The sequence below is a fragment of the Tupaia chinensis genome, unplaced genomic scaffold, assembly GCF_000334495.1.
Source record: "Tupaia chinensis unplaced genomic scaffold, TupChi_1.0 Scaffold144255_1, whole genome shotgun sequence".
NCBI lineage: Eukaryota > Metazoa > Chordata > Mammalia > Scandentia > Tupaiidae > Tupaia > Tupaia belangeri.
This window is the reverse complement of record NW_006204113.1, coordinates 2,162,684-2,184,250: the sequence shown is the minus strand read 5'-3', so window position 1 is coordinate 2,184,250 and position 21,567 is coordinate 2,162,684. Positions and strand designations below refer to the sequence as shown.

Below are 21,567 nucleotides of genomic sequence, written 5' to 3'. Positions count from 1 at the left end.
ACGGTAATATCTTTGATTGAGCCAATATACATTGTATACTGAATGGGAAATCTCACTTTGTATACTGTATTGATATATAGTCAAGAATGACTGTAAATAAGTAAATGGATAAATAAATTTAAAAAAAAGAAAGAAAATCATGCCAGGAGCATATGTATATGTGCCCAAAATACCAGGAGGAGAATGGAGAAGAATAGAGGCATGGTCATCCCCCTCTCTGTGTCTCTCTCTGGCACACAAAAGCAGTACAGCAAAAAAAAAAAAAAAAAAAGAAGAAGAATCACATAGCAGGGAAAAGTTTTCTGAACCAAAGGCCCAAATTTTCGTGGAATTTAATGCTTAAAATAATTTAATGTGGGGCTAGCCTGTGGCTTGGTAGTTGAGGCAGCTGGATTTCATATGGCCTGCTGCATTGTTCAAGCCCTGGACCCAGTGGCTTAAGAAACACACGAGGCATGTATGCATGTGTGCCCAAAATCCTGATGGGGGCAGCGGGGAGGATCACGGTGGGGCAATTCACAATGGAAGATGCCTTCTCACTTTCCCTTTCTGTCTCTCCAGGGAGTACACTACCCTTTGGCAAATTTAAAAAAGGAAAAAAATTTAAACTTTTTAAAAGAATTATAATTTTTTTTTTTTTGGAGAGGTTTTTGCTACAGGGCGCGTGTGCTCCACCAGAAAGAGAGAGACAGAGAGACAGAAAGCAAGAAATCACCCCCCAGGGGGGATGGCCACACCGCAGTCCCTTTTCCTCCATTCTCCTCTTGGGATCTTGGGCACGCATGCACACGTGCCCGGCATGAGTTTAAACTGCCAGGTCCAGGACTCGAATTGCAGTCAACTACATGGGAGTCCAGCGACACAATCATTATGCTAATTGCTGGTCCCAAGAATTATTTAACTTTACTTATTATTATTATTTTATTTGACCAGAAAGAGACAGAGAGAGAAAGGGAAAGTGAGAAAGCAAGCTCCCGGGACTTGAACTATGGTTGGCCATATGGGAGTCCAGTGCCCCAACCACCATGCCACCTGCCAGTCCAATTTTATGCTTAGGAGTTATCTAAAATTTCATGCTAGATGATAACAGGCACAAAAATGACAAATGACATATGGCCTTTCCTTCGAAGCATTCTGTAATAACCAAATTGTCCTATTTTTAAAAAAGCACACAGGCCGGTAGGTGGCATGGAGGTTACAGCAGTCAGATCCCCCACGGCCACCTCTGCCGAGTAAGTCACAAATCCAGCAGCTTGAAAATCATGCTCCACGTGTGCGCATGCCCCAAATCCTGAGGAGACTAGAAAAGAGTTGCAGCATGGCTCTCCACTCCGTGGGGTGATTTCTCACTTACCCTCTCTCTGTCTCTTTCTGGCAAGCACATGTGCCCTATAGCAAAAACTAAAAAGTTTATGTTTTAATTCTTATTGCTCAAAAGCTTCCTATAACATTCAAGTTCATTCTGTCCTTTCATAAATACAATCTAATCGATAGAATCTGTTCTAAAATCATTTGTAATGCAGCCACGCCTCAGGGCCATCATCTGGAGCAATGATGATGTGCATAGACACATGAACACATATAATTAAGATGTGTAAGACACAAGTGTAGAGCACTCAAGGTCTAAGAGGTACTACTGCCCCCCTCTTCTAGATGAAACTGACATAGACTGAGGTTGCAAAAGACAGCATTGGGGCTGTCAAAACTCTGGTCTTGGCTTTCGGTTCCATATTCTATGCCTGTGGCCTCAAGTCTTTACTCACTGTATGCTGAAAATGGCTCCTGGTCAAATAAAACACCCACTCATTTGCCCAGAGAGAAGAAAGAGGTATAGTTTTCAAAAGGATCTGAAATATTGAGACCAGCAGTTAGTGTAATGGCTATGTCGCTGGACTCCCACATAGTTGACCGCGGTTCACGTCCCGGCCCCGGTGGCTTAAACTCACGCCGGGCATGTATGCGTGCATGCCCAAGATCCTGAGAGGAGAATGGAGGAGAAGGGATTGCGGCGTGGCCATCTCCCCTGGGGGGTGATTTCTTGCTTTCTATTTCTGTCTCTGGGCACGTGACCCCCCCCTAAAACAAAAACCCCCCAAAAAAAAAAAAAAAAAAAAAAAGGATCTGAAATATTGAAGGTATAAGTGAATTTGTTGCTGATGTGTTTTCAAGACTCACCAGAATTTCATTTGATGGTGAAGTGAAAAGCATACCCATGTCTCATTCCACGTTTTAAGCATAATTCAAACTTGAACCCCATTTCTTTGTATTGGTCCCATCCCACTGTAGCAGCTTTTGTCGGGAGCAAATGGGGCCTGTCTCGTGTGGCTGGCTATCTAGAACTGGTACTGAGATTTATTGCCAATAACAGTTCAACACTGTTCAAGGAAACTGTTTACTTCTACCTCGGACAAAGGGTCATATTAAAAATGATCTCACTTCAACCAGATACAAGATAAAGGAAGTTTTTGGAATTCACAGGCAATGTCTCTAAAAGTCTTTGAAAACTTCTGAACTCAAAGGCCTTGCACTGAAAATTAAAACAGACTTCAGATGGTTCAGTAAAGGGGGGATTTAGTATGTTATCGGCAATACATTACAATAAACCCAACTCGCAGCATTTTTAAAAATGTATTTCCTTCATTTCTAGTGTCTACATTTTTTGAAACATGTTTTTGCCAGAGAGCTCAAGCACTCACCAGAGAGAGACTGAGAGAGACAGAGACAGGAAAAGTGAAAATTCACCTCCCAGGGCAATGGCCACACCACAATCCCTTCTTCATTCTTCTCCAGGATTTTGGACATGCATACACACACATCCAGTGTGATTTTCTTTCTTTCTTTCTTTCTTTCTTTCTTTCTTTCTTTCTTTCTTTCTTTCTTTCTTTCTTTCCTTCCTTCCTTCCTTCCTTCCTTCCTTCCTTCCTTCTTTCTTTCTTTCTTTCTCCCCCCCCATCATCTTATTTATTTATTTAAAAGAATTATTCACAGGACCAGCAGATGGTGTAATGGTTATGTCACTGGACACCCATATAGTAGAACGCGGTTTGAGTCTTGGACCCAGTGGCTTAAAACTCACGCCAGGTGCATGTATGTGCATGCCAAAAATCCCAAGAGGAAAATGGAGTAGAAGGGGTTGTGGCGTGGCCATCTCCCCTGGGCGGGTGATTTCTTGCTTTCTGTCTCTCTCTGTCTCTCCAGCGAGCACACGTGCCCTATAGAAAAATTTTCCCTTAAAAAAAAAAAAAAGAATTATTCACTTAATTGTATTTATCATTATTGCTATCATTCTATTTGACCATATAGAGACTGAGAGAGTGAAAGCAAGCCACCAGGTGCAGGACTTGAAACACAGTTGGCTATGTGGGATCCAGTGCCCCAACCACCACGCCACCTGCCGGCCCCCCTAGTATGATTTTCAAGCCGCTGGGTCTGGGATTTGAACCATGGTTGGTCATGTGTAAGTTCAGCGCCTTAACCACCATGCCATCTACTGGCCCCTGTCTACATTTTTTTACACTAAAGAATGCATATGCAAGAGAGAGAAAAGAGAGAGCGAGAGAGAGAGCAAGCACATGCCTGCCCCCTCACTCCCCACCACCAATGGGGCCTGGTCATGCTGCAATTCTTTTCTTAGTCATCCCCCAATTCTCTGTCCATTAGGATCCTGGGCATGCATGTGCATGTCTAGGACCAGAATTCAAACCTCATTGGCCATGGGGATCCAGCTTCCTCTGTGATGCACCTAACCACTGTACTAGACGGCTGGCCTTTAATCAGACTTCTGTTTTAAGTTTGCTCTAGGGCCCATGTACCCACTGGAGAGAGAGAAAAAGTACGAAAGCACCCGTCCACGGGGCATGGCCACACTACAACCCCTTCTCCATTCTCCTCCTAGGATTTTGGGCATTCATACACATGCACCCAGCGTGTTTTTCAAGCTGTCGGGTCCGGGACTCAAACTGCGTAGCCAGTCATGTGGGATCCAACTGCCTTAACCTCTGTACCACCTGCTGGCCCTCTAATTGTTCTTTTAAAGTTTATTGACCTCTTCCACAAGTTAAAAAATAAATAAATAAATACAGAGAGAGCACCCCCAACAAATACTTGATGCTGCACTTGGTCCTCAGCTTCAGCCAGCCCCAACCATAGGTATGTGTGTGCTTTTGTACTCAGGGAGGTCTCCTGATGAGAAGCCAGAACCTTCCCATGTGGGCTCACCTGGCAGAGCATCGTGTTTTACAACTATGCCACTATCCAGCCCTCTTTGTTCTTTAAGATCTATACAGTTATTTATACTTTAAAGCATTCTTCTTAAAAAAAGATTTATTTTATTATTATTATTATTATTATTATTATTAAATTTGACTAGAAAGAGAGGGAAAGTAAGAAAACAAGCTATCAGGTCCAGGGCTTGAACCATGGTTGGCCATGTAGGAGTCCAGCACCTTAACCACCATACTACCTGCTGGCCCCATATACTTGAAGCATTATGTAATAACCAAACTGTTATTTGTACATTTGGGGGTATTATCCAGATTATCCAGAATAAGAAATGGAATTTCAGTCCCAGAAGAGCTTGTTCTTAACTGCTGGATCACAAAAAAATGACCCCACGCCTGTCCTTGGTAAGACATGGGCGACAACCATGCTAATGAAGAGGGCAAACAACATCAAGACGAGCCACAGCATCCCTGGCCTCTGCCACTAAATGCCATAGCAATCTCCCACTTTTCTAGCTGTGACAACCACGAAGTACAGACACTGCCAAATGTCCCCTGAGGGGCCACGTCCTCCCTAGATCTAGCCAACCTGTACATACAACTGCGGGCAGGACTGTGTCTCAGCCAGTCTTGTGCCCTGAATGTCTGATGGAGTCCTCCCTCTGCAAATTCCCCAAGGGTAGGGGCTGATGTCAATTTCACAGGTGAACTCGCCCTACAAAGAAAACCTTCAGGAAGTACTGATCAGGCGCCTGCTGGAATGAACAGCCACAGGATCTGGCTGTCCCTAGCATGTTTTTTTGTTTTGTTTTGTTTTTGAGAGAGATTTTTGCTATAGGGTATGCTTGCCAGAGAGACAGAAAGCAAGAAATCACCACACACACATACCCCCGGGGGGGGGGGGAATGGCCACACCACAATCCCTTCTCCTCTATTCTCCTCTTGGGACTTTGGGCATACACACACATATGCCCGGTGTGAGTTTTAAACTGCCAGGTCCGGGACTTGAACTGAGTTGACTGCTACGTGGGAGTCCAGCAATGTAAACATTATGCCATCTGCTGCCCGCCCCCCAACACCATGCTTTTAAGCTACACAGCACAAGCAGCAGCGAGAAGAGACCCTCCCAGGGTTGAATCAAGGCTGTGGGGGGGTGTGACTGTCAACTGCCAAAAAATGACCAACCGATGGCTTTCTGGCCCTACCAGGTTTACAGGAACCTGGCACAATCTGAGCCTGGCCCATAAATCTGAAACCTCACAGGGCAACAGAGGAACAATTCCACATAGTATTTTTACTGGCAGCATGCCCCAGCTTATCCTGGGCTTTCCCATCATACTCCAGAGCCACACCCAGAAGCGTGGGTAATCACAGATATTCACGTAACTAACTGCCTGTCTGGTGGAGAATCAGGGATTTCCAAACCTTGATGAAAACCACAGGCTCATCGGGCAGTGTTAGAAACCAAGGTTGAGACCATGTGTCACCGTTCAGTGAAGCTCCTGAAGTCATGAGTGTTAAGCAGGAGAATCAAGCAACGGTTAAGTACTGTGGCCTCCTTGACGCGATGCATGCCCACAGGACCCAACATCTGTGTGCGACCCGGCACAGGCAGCCCCTAAGCCACTTTCAGGAAAAGATGTCAGCACGTCCCATTCCACCCATTCAAAGCTCGTCTCCCCCTCTCCTGCAGTGCACACAGATTTCCCTCTCTGTCTTTCCTCTCTCTTTCTGTTGAAAAAACAAGATAGGTTCTTGTTCTCTAGTAAGTTACCTCCTGGGACGGAATCACCATTTCCAGTAACCAGCAACGGAAGCCTCTTGGGAGGTCCAGGGTTCAAATTCAGCTGAGCCCGCCCGGAGCAGCATGGCTGTAGAGGGCACAGAAATGCCTAAGGCAGCTCAACATTCAGGGCTGTTTCAACTTACTGTTGCTACGGACGACCGACAAATGGAGAAAGAAATGCCTGCGAGGAGAGTTCACTCTGGAGCACCTGGGTTGCAGAGTATTAGGGCAGGTAAGGGAATTTTACAGCTGTGCCCCAGCTTGCGAACGTGCTTGTGTGTGTGTGTGTGGGGGGGTGTTTTTAATAGGCTCTCACTGCGCCATGACCCTCCTGCCTCAGCTTCCTGAGCAGCTGATACAGGCATGAGCCATCTCAGTCAGCACTTTTTCTCCCTTGTTTTAGTTTTGTTTTTCTGCAGGGCATGTGTGCTCACCAGAGAGCGACAGACAGAGTGAGACCCACCGGGGTAGGGGGAGAGGAAGGGGGTGGCCACACTGCAATCCCTTTCCTCCATTCTCTTCTCAGGATTTTTGGGCATACACCTGGCGCTTTTTTCCAGCCAGTGGGTCCAGGACTCAAACCTCGAAGTCAGGCATGTGGGATCCAGCCACCTTAACCACCATACCAGTGCTGGCCCAACCAGACTTATTTTTTGGTTTTTTTAGGGTGGACCGGGAATTGAACCCTGATCTCCCACGTGGCCTCAACCTGCCGGGTACCAGTGCCTAGAACAGTACCGTGCCATCCAGAGTAAACTGTTTTTTTTTTTTTTTTTTTTTTTGTCTTTTTAAAAACAGTCCTAAATTATTCTGCCTTCCTGGACAAAAATGGACCTCTTTAAGGAAAAGGGGTGGGAGGAGGTGGGCCCCGCTCATGGGCTATCACTGGAGGAAGTGACTGTTTTCTTTGGCTCTGTCCTGAATACACGTTTCAAAATCGGCAGCTACAGACCTCTTTTGCACTATGCTACTGTCCAACCCACTGCTTTCTCTTTGTTTTGATAACAGAGATGTGATGAAAAACAAGCTTCGCTCCTCAACAAAGGTTGGGGGTTCAAAAATTAACCCGAAAGGGCTTAAGTAAGAGCACCTTTCGCACCTTCAGGTGACAGTAGGGGATTGAGGTGTTCCGCGGAGCTACCACTTACCCGATGTTTCCAGTCCGTTCAGATAAGGATTCTGGCTTCAACCTTTGGTAGAACAAACAAGCGTCACCTTGGTGCTTGCTAGTCCCCTCCAGGTAGGACCTTGCTTAATTTATTTGTCCCGAGACAATGGTGACAGGCTAATAAGCACCGAAGGAGTGTTCTACAGGGTGGAGAGCGGCAGGGACCAGGGGCTGCAGCGGACGTGCAAGTGGGACTGTCACCTGCCGGGGCAGGACGACTCTAGTCCCAGCCAGGCCACTCACCAGCTGCGTAAGCTGGAACAGATCCCTGCTGCTTGAGTTTCAGTTTCCTTACAGTAAAAAGGAGGTGAGACCTCCTCCCACATGGGTGGCTGCTCTGGTGAAATAATAAACACCCCGAGTCAGTATTGGCTCATAGTCGGCAGCTTCAGGGTTAAGCTGGAAGTTGGCAAATTCCCTCTTCTCTGTTCCCCATCACAGCTCCCACTCTGCAGCTACAGGTGGCATCACAGGGCCTCACAGTGCTCTCCTGGACCACGTCCTGAGTCCAGAGTAGCTGCTGCTCAGCCTTCGGGATGCCATGCACACTCGGCATCAGGCCAGGTACCAGCTCCTCCTTTCAAGACACAAACAGCCCCTTGGGCCAGGAGCCAGCCGGGGAACCCGAAGAGGGTCCCAGACTCACTCCGGTTTTGTTGAGGACTTCTCATTTCCAGTATCGGGGATCATCCCATTTATCGGCGTAGAAACTTGGGGGACAGTGGGCCCTTCCCACAGAGAATTGCAACATTCTGAGATGCAAGATATAAGTTACTGTTCCTTGCATGAAAGAACTAATACAGCCGATGGCGTATCTGCCCTTTGCAGACATTGCAATCACGCCACACCCACTCTTAGACTGAAGGGCTCCCATGCCTTCCTCCTCCTCTGTGTCCACACAGGGCAGCAGTACCTGGTGAGCCAAGGTCCTCGTCTTGCCTCACGCAAACCGAATATTAAGACTCACAGATGAACGACAGTTATCCTTCTCAAAAACACCACTCCCAACCTGATCTACCTGGAATGATCTTTCCCCAGCTCATATGTCTGGTAAACTCCTACTCATCCTTCAAGACTCAGATCAGATATCACCTTCTCCAGAAAGCGTGCCATGTCCGCCCCTCCCCTGCCCTTGGCTAGCCCAGTGCCCAGGCATTCCTCTGCAATAGTTCCAGCACACTGTCTTGTCATAATTTCCATGCCACTGAACCCTGCAGCCCGGTCTCGTAAGTGGGCCCAGAAACAAACTGGGTCAGAAACGCCTGGGGAGCTTAAAACTAATGCATATTCCTGGACTCTGGCTGCAGATTTATAGAATCTACACACACGTGCACACACATAAAAGAATCACCTTATTCAACTTCATGTATTTATTTACCTTTTTTAAAAATTTGACGCGAGAGGAACAGAGTGAGAGAGAGAGAGTGGAAAAGTGAAAAGGCAAGCTCCCAAGTCTGGCCTCAAACCACGGTAGGCCATGTGGGAGTCCAGCATCCCCAACCACAGTATCGGGGATCATCCCATTTATCGGCGTAGAAACTTGGGGGACAGTGGGCCCTTCCCACAGAGAATTGCAACATTCTGAGATGCAAGATATAAGTTACTGTTCCTTGCATGAAAGAACTAATACAGCCGATGGCGTATCTGCCCTTTGCAGACATTGCAATCACGCCACACCCACTCTTAGACTGAAGGGCTCCCATGCCTTCCTCCTCCTCTGTGTCCACACAGGGCAGCAGTACCTGGTGAGCCAAGGTCCTCGTCTTGCCTCACGCAAACCGAATATTAAGACTCACAGATGAACGACAGTTATCCTTCTCAAAAACACCACTCCCAACCTGATCTACCTGGAATGATCTTTCCCCAGCTCATATGTCTGGTAAACTCCTACTCATCCTTCAAGACTCAGATCAGATATCACCTTCTCCAGAAAGCGTGCCATGTCCGCCCCTCCCCTGCCCTTGGCTAGCCCAGTGCCCAGGCATTCCTCTGCAATAGTTCCAGCACACTGTCTTGTCATAATTTCCATGCCACTGAACCCTGCAGCCCGGTCTCGTAAGTGGGCCCAGAAACAAACTGGGTCAGAAACGCCTGGGGAGCTTAAAACTAATGCATATTCCTGGACTCTGGCTGCAGATTTATAGAATCTACACACACGTGCACACACATAAAAGAATCACCTTATTCAACTTCATGTATTTATTTACCTTTTTTAAAAATTTGACGCGAGAGGAACAGAGTGAGAGAGAGAGAGTGGAAAAGTGAAAAGGCAAGCTCCCAAGTCTGGCCTCAAACCACGGTAGGCCATGTGGGAGTCCAGCATCCCCAACCACCACGCCACCTGCCGGCCCCTAGAATCTATATTTTAATAAGCCCCACTTCGAGGTGACTTTTATGATGTTTGAGAACTACTGCATTAAAGTATAAGTTCCTTAGAAGTAAGGACTGTGCATCTTTGCATCCTATGTGCCAAGACACATTCATTAAGTGGTCCAAATCTCCACGTGGCCGCACCACTCAGCAGATACAGCAAGCGTGGGGAGCTGAGATGCAGATGGGCGCATGGTACCCTCTCCCTACCGGGCAGGCTGCACATAAATACGCCCGGCCAGAACAGCCACTAATCCCACTCCACGCTCTTGTCTTGAGAGATAAGACACTGGGCAATACAGCCTAGGTGGTGAGGAAAAACCAGGATTTGAGAAATACCTGGGTTAAGGAAAAACAATAACTTCAATGACCACTTTGCTAGTGAACAGGGCTACCTACTATGGGCAACTGGATTAACTCCAATCTGCACCTCTGTAAAAACAGAGCCACACTACTACACGTAAGACATGGGGTTGCTGGGACCAGCAGCTAGCGTAATGGCTATGTCGCTGGACTCCAACGTAGTCGACTGTGGTTCGAGTTCCGGACCTGGCAGCTTAAATTCACGCACGGCACATGTGCATGCGTGCCCAAGATCCTGAGAAGGGAGAATAGAGGAGAAGGGATTGTGGCGTGGCCATCCCCCCTGGGGGGTGATTTCTCGCTTTCTGTCTCTCTGTCTCTCTCTGCCTTTCTGGTGAGCGCACGCACCCTATGGCGAAAACTTCTCAAACAAACAAACAAAACAAAGACATGGGGTTGCTACATGAACTACAGGGAAAAAATATAAAGATGCATACACTGTGTACAATAAAGACTAACAAGATATCATTTTCATGTCTTTTTTTTTTTAATAAAACAGAATGATAACCAAGTAATCTTCAGAAGCCTGGGTTTTACATGGCTCCAATATAGGACACAGTTATACTGTGAGATGCAGATAATCTAGAGAATACAAATGATATAACTGAAACTACTTTAAAGTTAAGGCCCAGTCATGGTGGTGAAAGTAGTAAGACCTGGGAGCCAGCAGGTGGCGCAGTGGTAGTCCCAGACCCAGAGGCTTGAAACACACCAGGGGTGTGTACATGTGTGCACAAAATCCCAAAAGCAAAAGGAATTGCAGCACGGTCATCCCCCCTGGGGGGGGGTGATTTCTCACTTTCTCTCTCTCTGTGTCTCTAGTGAGTGCACGTACCCTACAGCAGAAATCTCTCTCTAAATAAAAAAGAAAGTGGTAGGGCCCCACGTGTGAGACTGGAGCCACGTGGGAGGCCTGGGTTTGGTCCACAGATAAACCCAAACATCCTGGGCGTGGCTGCATGCTGCTGTAGTCCTAGCTAGTCGGAATGCTGGGACACAGTGAGACCCTGTCAAAATACCTATCTCTGCCTCTCTCTCTCCCTCTCTTAAAAAAAAATGTATAAATAAATAAATAAACAAATAAATAATAGAGTCAGTCCCATGGCACAGTGTTAAGGGAGCCGGATCCCACATAGCCAACCACAGTTTGGCCATAGTTCCAGGCCTAGCAGCTTGAAAAACACACCAGGTCCACGTGTGTGCATGCCCCAAATCCTGACAGAATAGAGAAATAAAGAAGGGACTGCAATGTGACCCTACCCCATTAGGGCGCTCTCGCTCGCTCTCTCTTGCTCTCTTCTCTCTCTCTTTCTGGCAAGCACACCAGCCCTCTGGCAATCAAATAAAATATGATTTTAAATAAAGAAATCAGGCACTCCAGGTCCGCACAGGTAAGATTTGAGTCACACAGATGCCTAGGGTGGAAAGGCCTTCAACAGTCCTCTAGCCTTCTACCAGGAATTTGTTCAGACCAAGATTAAGGATTCACCTGGCTAAGATGCTCCCGCACTGACCTTTCTGCACCTCTCTCTATTCTCCCTGAGAGGCTTGATTCGACGCCACCCACCAGGACGTTCTCTCACTTACTGGACATAGGCCCTGGTCTTCTTGCCCCCTCAGTATGTAAGACTGGTAATCTCCCGGGACAGTGAGAGAAGGCCCCCCACCTGGATGTCAGCACACAGGGTGACTCTCTCTAAATGATCTCTCCAACAACTCACTGCAGCCACACCCGCCACCCTTGTGAAAGCATCGAATACCCTCGTCTCCAGTTTCCTGCACCCCTGCACTCTCACATTCACTAAGAATGAGGGGTGAGAACAGTAGTTAAGGGGGGACAGACGGCAGGTGGCATGTGGGAAGGGCACTGGACTCCCACATGGATCCAGTCCTTGCTTTCTCACCTCCCCCACCCCCTTGCTCTGTCCCTCTCTGGTCAAATTTAAAAATAAACAAAGTTAAATAAAATAATTCCTTTTTTAAAAAAAAGATAGTAGTTAAGTGCTTACTAAATGCCTGCTCTGTGCAGGCCAAGGTGCTACATTTTACATACTGTTTTTTAATGTGTGTGAAATCCTCTTCAAGTAGATATTATTATCTGCATTTTGAAGATGAGGTACGTGCAATCGAGCAGCCTGCCTAAGCCCCACGGGGAGCCAGGATAGACGCAGAGGGCCGTCTGGCGTCCCAGCTCTGCTCTTTTCCCTCGTCAGGCAGTCCCCCTCCCTGCCTGCTGACACAGCACGGGTGCTTCAGCCATCCTATTTCCAACACTGCTCCAAATCCACTCCAGGGCTTGCTCTGCCCACAGGCTGTCAGGACAGCCTTTGGGGGGAGGGTGGGAGGAGAGGAGAGGGTGATCAAAATGGGGCCAACCCACTGCCTATCAGCTGCATCAAAGGAATACTTTGAAGATTAACAAGAGCGGTAATGAAATGTTTGGGGCTTTCCAGGGAAGCTTACTTTTAAAAGAATTTTAGGGCAACTCAAGGAAGAATTGCTCACCAAGCACTTTCTCGGAGTTAAACCAGCAGTCCCTGCTGCCCTACTCCAAGGCTCCGGGTTAGAGCTCATCTGTGGCCTTTCCTAACCCAGGAACAGGCTGGGAGTGGGGGTCGCTCCCCAACCCCCCTTACAGCCAGGCCGCTGGGGTTACAGTTGCGCATTCTGATACAGACACGCCTCTCAGACCAGAGAGGGGGTGGGGTGTCCAACTCTCAGAAGCCCTGGAACAAACAGTTGGCAACAGCTGTGTTCTCAGCAGACAGCAGCTGGTCGCTTGCTACTGTTTTCTCATTCCACACTAGGTTACTGGCTATAATCTAGTGCCCCTACTTCAAAGGGAGGCTCACAAAGCAATCCAGTCTCTGCCACAGGGGTCTATCTGCCTTGAGCAATCAGGCAGTGAGGCCAAAATGGGATCACTTCCACCCCACGTCCCCCTGTGGTGTCCAGGACTTCCCTCGGCCACAGCGCCACATGCTTGAAAGAAGAAAGCCTTTGGGAGCTCTTCCCTTTAAAAGAGCAGAACCCCCACCCCCGCCTCTCATTGAGAGCCCCTTCAGAACCAGAGGACTGTGAAGAAACCTGCGCTAACAAGCCGAATCAAAATGGAGAAGGGATAAAAGGGGTTTGAGCAAGAATCCCACTCAACCTCTCCTCCCCAGCCTCACCCCTCAACTGCTTCCTCCACAAAGCTTTGGAACCCGGTTCTAAGGCATCTAATGGAAAACCAGAACGGGACAGCCTCACCGGGAATGTGGGGGTTAATACAGTGGTGCTGAAAGTAAGGCACACAGAAGGGAAGTCTGGAAATTTCTGTGTGGAAGCTGGCCTGCTAGAACTGAGAGACGTTCTGTAAAATATCCCCAAAGCAGGCGTACAGTAACCACGCTCCCACCCTCTCCCCTTCCCGAGCCCCTCCCGGCAGAACCAATGCAGTTACCTGTCTAAGACCCCAAAGGAAAGGCATCCTGCAAGAGCATCGTCCACTAACGTTTGGAACAAAGGGCTCTGAAAAGTTAAGGTCTTGGAATGAGCATGACCCCTGGTGGGCCTGGCTGCTCAGCAGTCCGGGTGAGGGTGACCGGCCTTCCTTAGCAAAGAAGAGAAAGTAAACAGAGTCCTGGGACCAAGCAGGCTGGCTCCCTCCTACCCTCCTTCTACTCCCCCCGCCTGGCTCCGACCCACCCCCACCTTCTCGTGACATATCTCAGACGCAGCAAAGCTGAAGCTGTCTGCCAAGGGGGAAATGACATCAGTTCAGGCACAGCAGAAAAAAAAACTTCAGACAGCTGCCGTGGAATACCGAGGAGGATGTGCTGCAAACCCACGATGCCCGGACTGGTCCCACGGAGAGCTGGAGCCCGCCACGGAGGACCAAGGCGACTGCTCTCCTCTCCCACCAGTGCCCCCCCCCCCCCCGGGCCCCCCCCCCCCGCCCCTGCCCGGGGCTCTGAGCAGGCTCCCATGGACATAAATCAAGTCTCTGAACTGAAAAGAGCTATGTTTCTTTGAGTAAGGACGGCCTCTCTAACTCCCAGGTATTGTTTCTCCCCTTGGGAAAGCCAACCAAGCCCCGTGACTGGCAGGTCACAGAACGCTTCCCACCCTGACCCAGCAGAGCTGGTGCTCAGGAAGCAACAGCGCACGCACGAAGCCTGGCTGTGCTAACTTTGCCCCAGGGAGCGAGGGGATCTGCAGAGGGCTGGAGAGGCACCTTTCCTCCCAGCTAAGGTAGGACATGCTACCTTGGACGCTGACCTCGCAAGTCCTGGCTTCTGCAGGACAGTTTATGTTTCATAAACAGCACGTACACAGGTGCCAACAGCTTTCCTCACTTGTCTTACAAAAGGTACAACAAGTCCCGCCGCGGCCTCCGACGTGCCAGAGAAGCAGATCATTTATATTTAAACCCAACTCTTCCTTCGGAAACGTTCACCACCTTAGGCTGACCCTGTTTTCTCCTCTAGGTTTCCGTTTATAGAGGAAAAGCTGCTCTCACTGCAAGCTTTGCACAAGAAGCAAAGGCCCTGGGGTTGGCGTCCTGATCTGACTTGCCAATGGTGTAAACCATCTCTCCTCTGGCTCCCCTCCCTTCCACAGCAGGTCTCGCTGTGGGCCCGATCCTCTACCAAAGACAACTCTAGCAAAGAACAAAAGGTCCACGTTTAGATCTGGATTTACAGAAACGACTCACTACCAAAGACAACTCTAGCAAAGAACAAAAGATCCATGTTTAGATCTGGATTTACAGAAACGACTTGAGGAGAGCGCTCTTCAGAGGAACCTTATACATCCAAAGTTATGTTCTGATACCTCTGGAGGCCATAAATTATTTTTCCATGACTCAAAGCAAGTATATCTCATCTTTCTTTTTATTTTCTGCAATGACTTTTCCTTCAGTGCTATTTATCAAAAGCCTCCATGGCAGGGGCACCATGCTGGGCATGACCCACGTAAGTCAGAAATGATTCTTGCAAATTAGTATCTATGACCCCCCGCCTAGGGTGATAAATCAGCAGTAACACACTTACAGCACCGCGAGGTGCCAGAAGTACTTTTCGATCATTAGAATCCAGCCAGACACACAATGTGCTTTCTGCAGGTCCCCACTGACGGTCAAGGTCACATTAACTTTCCTGACAGGGAAATGAATATGCCGGGCCAGCTGAGCCATTTCCTCGAAGCGCAGGAAAAGAATGGGCCGGAGCCTCACTGCTTCGGTGAAGAGAAGGCTGCGGTGGAGGACGTGACTCCTGCTGCTGCAGGTGTCTGGGCACTGGGGAGCCATTCGTTCTTCAGCAAATACGGATTCTCAAGACGCGGCCGGAAAAGTCTATCCCATGCCTTGCTATGGCGCTCACAAATAGGCCACCGGGCCAGACAGATGAGGCTGAACACGACGCAGCCAGGCTGGGAAGAGCGATGAGGCTGCTTTCAACCTTCCCCTGTCATTCCACCAGTTCCCTGGCAACCACTGAGAACCACAGAACCCTAGCGGGGTCGTTAACTCTGGCGATCACGCTGGGGGAGCACATCCTCAGGCCCTCACGGGCAACTCTGGTCTGCGCTGACCTAACAAGACGGACGGGCACCGGCAGTTCTCTGGAAAGAGCAGCATGGTGTAAGCGTGCCCGTTTATTCATCCCACGCCTACCGAACGCCTGCAGTGTGCCGGGCACTGTTCTGGGTGCTGCAGACACAGCTAGGCAAAACACTCAGAAACCTTGCTCTGATGGCTATGGAACATTTCATGTTCCTAAATAATATTCATCAGTGATGATCTCAGAAGTGGAATTGCAACAAAATTACTAGAAATACACACACACACACACACACACACACACAAAGAAACTTGTGAAAATTTAATCTAAATGATCAAAATTGCATCAGACTCTTCCTGACTTCTCCTACTGAATCATCCTTTCATGGATGTTACTCAAGGCAGTATTTCTAATACCATTCATTCATCTGTTTTTATCTTCTCACAAGATTATGAATTCGTGTGTGGGAAGCAGCATTTGACCCAAAGCATTACACCTAGCACAGTATCAAATACTCCGAAAAGGTGATTGCCCACCATGGCTTCCACTGTACAATTCAACTTCTCCATGTCCACAGCCCTTTGCTAAGTAACCTTTACTGAGGGCCAACTGGCGGCAATGTGGCTAGATATCACATGGCCAACTATGTGGTTCGAGTCCCAGACCCGGTGACGTGAAACACACCAGGCGTGTGTGTCCTAAATCCTGAGAGGAGAATGGAGGAGAGGGACTGCAGTGTGGCCAGCCCCTCTGGGGGGTGATTTCTCTCTCTCTCTCTCTCTGTCTGGCAAACATGCCCTATAACAAAAAATAAATACATACAAATAACCTTTATTGAGCACTGAGATATGGGGCATGAGGAGAAAAACAGGCTGAACTGACACACTGAGGCATTCCCAGGGAGGTGAGTTCACTTCTGCCATAACTCACAAATATTATCGCAGCATAGAGACAAAGTGGTCAGCTTTGGGACTTAAAAAGCAAACTGATCACTAGCAAGTTCTGCTAGCCTGAAAAATAAAGGCTCTCTTTCTGTGGGTTGGGGAGAGGAAGGGGGAGCGTGCGCACACTACGTTAAGCCACAGGGCCAGGATTCAAACCACTGTCAGCCATGTGAGATGCAGCTCACCACGCACAGGCTTACCTCTGGTGCTGGCAGGCCCACCCCAAGGGGGTCCTTTTATATAAATGCCCTAGGCTCATACCTGACAGGCCAAAGGCTGCCTATCTCTTCAAATAATTTCAGCCACATGCCTGCTAATGAGAAATTCATTTCAGTGCCGAATTCTCCAATTTAGGGGGGGAAAAAGAGAGAGAAATCATACTAGAGTTAAACGGGATTATGTTGTCAAAATGTTGCAGGTTAAAGCTGTTTATATGGCCCTTTGGGAGTACCAGATTGGACAACGGTTATGTCGCTGGACTCCCATGTAGTCAACCGTGGTTCGAGTTCGGACCTGACAGCTTAAAACTCACGCCAGGTGCGTGTGTGTGAGTGCCCAAAATCCTGAGAGGAGAATAAAGAAGGGACTGCGGCATGGCCATCTCCCTGGGGAGTGATTCTCGCTTGCCTCTGAGAGAGTATCTCTGTTTCTCTCTGTCTCTTCGGCGAGTACACATACCTATAGCAAAAATTTCTCTTTAAAAAAAAAAATTTTTTTTAAACTGTTTATGGCCCAAGCAGTGACCAAGCCCCCTTTTCCCAGTTCAGAGAAGACTCAAGAGCTGCACTGCTGAAGGTACTACCATTGGACTCTTGTTAACGTCCTACTTTAGAAGACATACTGAAACATACATGTTCATAGCTAGTGCGATTCGTTCTTTTACTATCATCAATTTAAGTATCTCTGGGCAGCATTTTCTTCTAGGCAGTCTATTTGTTTATAATCTTTTCATTCTGGGGTGGGGGCAGGGAGAGACGGTTACTTGTTCCACTCTCTGACCACGACCCAGGTTATGCTCGGAACTCCAGGAACCAGCATCTCACTTAATACCGCAACTCCATGAAGAAGGTTTTTAAAATTTATTTATCTATTGTTATTTTAAAAAATTTGCTGTAAGGGGGCCAGCAGGTAGCATGGTGGTTAAGACACTGGACTCTCACATAGGCGATAGCGGTTAAAATCCCAGATCCAGTGGGTTGAAAATTATGCAAGAGGGACCAGCAATTAGCGTAATGGCTATGTCACTGGACTCCCACGTAGTCGACTGTGGTTCGCATCCTGGACCCGGTGGCTTAAAACTCACGCCGGGCGCGTGTGCGTGCGTGCCCAAGATCCTGAGAGGAGAATGGAGGAGAAGGGATTGCGACGTGGCCATCTCCCCTGGGGGATGATTTCTCGCTTTCTGTCTCTCTGTCTCTGTCTGTCTGACAAGCGCACGCGCCCTATAGCAAAAACCTCTCCAAAAAAAAAAAAAAAAAATTATGCAAGGGATGGGGATGGCAGGTGGCATGGTGGTTAAGGGCGCTGGACTCCACATGGCCAACTGCAGTTTGAGTCCCGGACCTGGTGGCCTGCTTTCTCACTTTCTCTCTTTCTGGTCAAATTAAGATAAATAAATAAATAAATAGAAAAGAAAATTATGCAAGGGACATGTGTGCGCCTGCCCAAAATCCTGAGAGAATGGAGAAGGGGGATTGCAGTGTGGCTATCCCCTCCTTGGGGGTGATTATTTCTCACTTTCCTTCTCACTGTCTTCCTCTGGCAAGTGCCCAGTGAGGGTTAAATTGCTCTAGGGTGGATGTGCTTCCCATAGAGAGGCCGAGAGAAAGAAAATTAAAAGGGGAAAAGAGACGTCATCCCCCAGGGAGATGGCCATGCCGAAATCCCTTCTCCAGTCCCCTCTTGGGATGTTGGGCATGCATACACACATACACACACACACACACACACACACACACATACCCCTGTGGTGATTTTCAAGCCACTAGGTTTGGGACAGTTGGCCATGTGAGATTCAGTCTCCTTAATGACCACGCCACCAGCCGCCCCGATATTTTTACCCTACCTTTCAGGTGCAGAAACCAACGCGTAAGTTTAAGTTACTTGTCTGAGGTCACGGAGCTGACAGCAGGCAGCAGGGATTGCAATTAAGTCTCTGTTTCCAAAGGCTCCTTCCTTTACAATAACACAGGAATCCGATATTACAATACCAGAAGTTATCAACAGGGGGGACAACACAGCAAAACAGAACCGAGAGCCAAGCGAACATCGAGCTGACATGCAGGCCCCTGGTCGGGGTTCCGAAATCGCCACTTATCTGGACCTGACAGTGATGTTCTGGGGTATGGAGTCAGGGCCCTTGGGTCCCACGGCTCTCATTCTGACCGCATTTTGAGCAGAGTTCTGTGAGGTAAATGGCTGGAAAGGCCTCCATGTTCTCATCTGTTCTCAACACACAACAGATCCCTGCACGAGGGGTGAGCTGTTGAGGGCACAGGGGGTGGGAGGATGTCTTATTTCGCAATCAAGGAATGTGAAGAGAGAAAGTTTTGTTAATACAGGACAGCAACTGCCAGGCTTCAAAGGTGGCGGATAATCTCCAGACCTAAGGCCATTTTATTTCTAGAGGCTGCTAGACAAGACACAGAACATCTAAGATAAGAGACCTTCCTTATCTCTCTCAGATTTGGGTACGGACCCATTAAAATGTCTTGGAGTTCGGAATCTGAAAAAAAGAAAAAAAGAGGGCAGTGAAGACTAACTCCCACCCCAAATCAACCCAAGTGGCACATGAGTCAGAGTTAAACTGAAATATGTCCTGAGTGTGAGGCTGGGTATCGGTAAAAGGATCCTGAAGTAATTATTTTGGGGAATGCCATGGGACAAGTTCCAAACCCAGAAAGAAGACAGGCAGCGTGTGCCAAGTAGAAATGCCAAGGATTGCCTGCTGCCGGAGCCCAGAACACTCGCTCGTCTGAGTCCTAGGCTCGGACAAAGGCAGACCTGTAGCGGGCCTGCCGGGGCAAGAAAACACACACGAGCCCTGGCTTCTGAGCAGGACGGGGAGTTCTACAAGTCACAGGGCTGTGGCTCCTCAGGGCAGCCATGCAAACCCGCGGTTGCTTTCCTACTACCGAGTCATTCAGGGAAGACGGCCGGACAAACAGCCCTCACCTGCAGTACCTAATGACTTCCTAAACATTAAATGGCATCTCAGAGGTGAAAGAATCTAACAAATGCTGATCTCTTTTTTTTTTTTTTCTTTCAGTTTTTGCTATGGGGTGTATGTGCTCACCAGAGAGAACATGAGAAATCACCCCTCAGAGGGATGGCCACTCAGCAATCCCTTCTTCATTCTCCTTCCTAGGGAGATCACTCACACATACACACCTAGCATGATTCTCATACTGCCAGGTCTGGGACTTGAACTGCACAGCCAGCCATGTGGGATCCAGCACCTTAACCTCCACGCCACTTCCTGGCCCACTGATATCTCATATTTTACAGATGAAAAAGCTTCGGGACCTGTGGATGGCATAATGATTACATCACTGGACTCCCATGTAGTCAAACACGGTTTGTGTCCTGGACCTGGCAGCTTAAAACCCATACAGGGCACATGTACGCATGTGCCCAAAATCCTGAGAGGAGAATAGAGAAGGGACTGCGTTGGGTCATCTCCCTGGGGGGTGATTTCTCACTTCCAGAGTACACACGCCATATAGCAAAAACCTCTCTTTAAAAAAAAAAAAAAAGAAGAAGGCTGACTTCAATGAAGTCAGGTAACTCATTCAAGGATGCAGACGTGGTAAGCAGTAGAGCCAGCCATTCAGCCAGGTCTGAGCTGTTCCAAAAATGGCTTTAACACACACAGAGATGATTCTTTGACATGAATTATAATGACCACTTCCCTCTCATTTGTGGCCTGATATTCAGTCACATTCAGCCATTCAAGACATACCGAGGGATCCCAAAGAGACACTACTGAACACACCAGTCTTATCCCAGAGGATTTATTTATTTAGTTGCCCAATGTGGGAGAAAAGATGAGCACACACAGAAACAAATGCAGGCTCTCTATAAGTATGGGGTGGGGCATAGGGATAGTAGTGCAAGAACAACTCAAAGAAGGGATGCTGTTGAGGAATGGAGTAGCCAGAGAAGGTTTTATCAGGAGATGGGTACTGTGCCAGCCAGCGGTTGGGGCAGCTGGATCCCACACAGTTAACTGCTCAGTTCGAGTCCCAGACCTGGCAGTTTAGAATGCTGTGTGCACGTGTGCCCATAAGCCCGAGAGGAGAATGGAGGAGAAGGGAATGTGATGTGGCCATCTCCCCAAGGGTGTTTTCTCACCAGCCAAAACCATGTCTCTCTCCAGTGAATGCATATGCCCTATAGCAAAATTTTAAAGAAGAAAAAGAAAGGCCAGCAAGTGGTGTGGTGGTTAAGGGTGCTGGACTTCCACATGGCCAACTACAGTTTGAGTCCCGGACCTGGCGGCTTGCTTTTTCTCTTTCTCTGTCTTTCTTATTCTATCTTTCTCTGGTCAAATTTAAACAAATAAATAAATAAATAAGGTTAAATTAAATAATTTTTTTTTTGGAGAGGTTTTTTTGCCATAGGGCACATGCGCTCGCCAGACAGACAGAGACACAGAGAGACAGAAAGAGAGAAATCACCCCCCGGGGGGATGGCCACGCCGCAATCCCTTCTCCTCCATTCTCCTCTTGGGATCTTGGGCACACACGCACACGCGCCCGGCGTGAGTTTTAAGCCACCAGGTCTGGGACGCAAACCGCGGTCGACTACATGGGAGTCCAGCAACATAGCCATTACACTAACTGCTGGTCCCAAAATAATTATTTCTTAAAGAATTATTTATTTTTAATTTTTTATGTATTCACTTATTTATTTTATTTTGACAAGAGAGAGACACTCAGAGAGAGAGAAAGTGAGAAAGCAAGCCACCAGGTCCGGGACTTGAACCATAGTCGGCCATGTGGGAATGTCCAGCACCTTAACCACCGCACCACCTACTGGTCCCATAAATAAAATAATTCTTGAAAAAAGAAAAAGAGGTGGGTACTAAAATAATATGTCCAAAATCTCAAGAGGAGACTGGAGACCGGAGTAGGGATTGTGGTGTGGCTATTTCCTCTGGAGAATGATT

The 21,567-nt window shown here is 48.1% G+C and overlaps 1 protein-coding gene across 4 annotated transcripts in view; it reads right to left on the bottom strand.

Annotated features, from left to right (window-relative positions):
* Nucleotides 1-21,567, bottom strand: part of WBP1L (WW domain binding protein 1 like) — a 90,459-nt gene that overhangs the window by 40,598 nt on the left and 28,294 nt on the right. Inside the window, exon 1 of one of the 4 annotated variants that reach the window (XM_006166382.3) lies at nt 13,353-13,500. The exons of the other annotated variants lie outside the window; for them this stretch is intronic. Within the exon in view, the coding sequence (XP_006166444.1) occupies nt 13,353-13,379 (27 nt within the window). The 5' untranslated portion in view covers nt 13,380-13,500. Of the gene's footprint in view, nt 1-13,352; nt 13,501-21,567 lie in introns of those variants that run through there. 4 annotated transcript variants of the gene reach the window in all.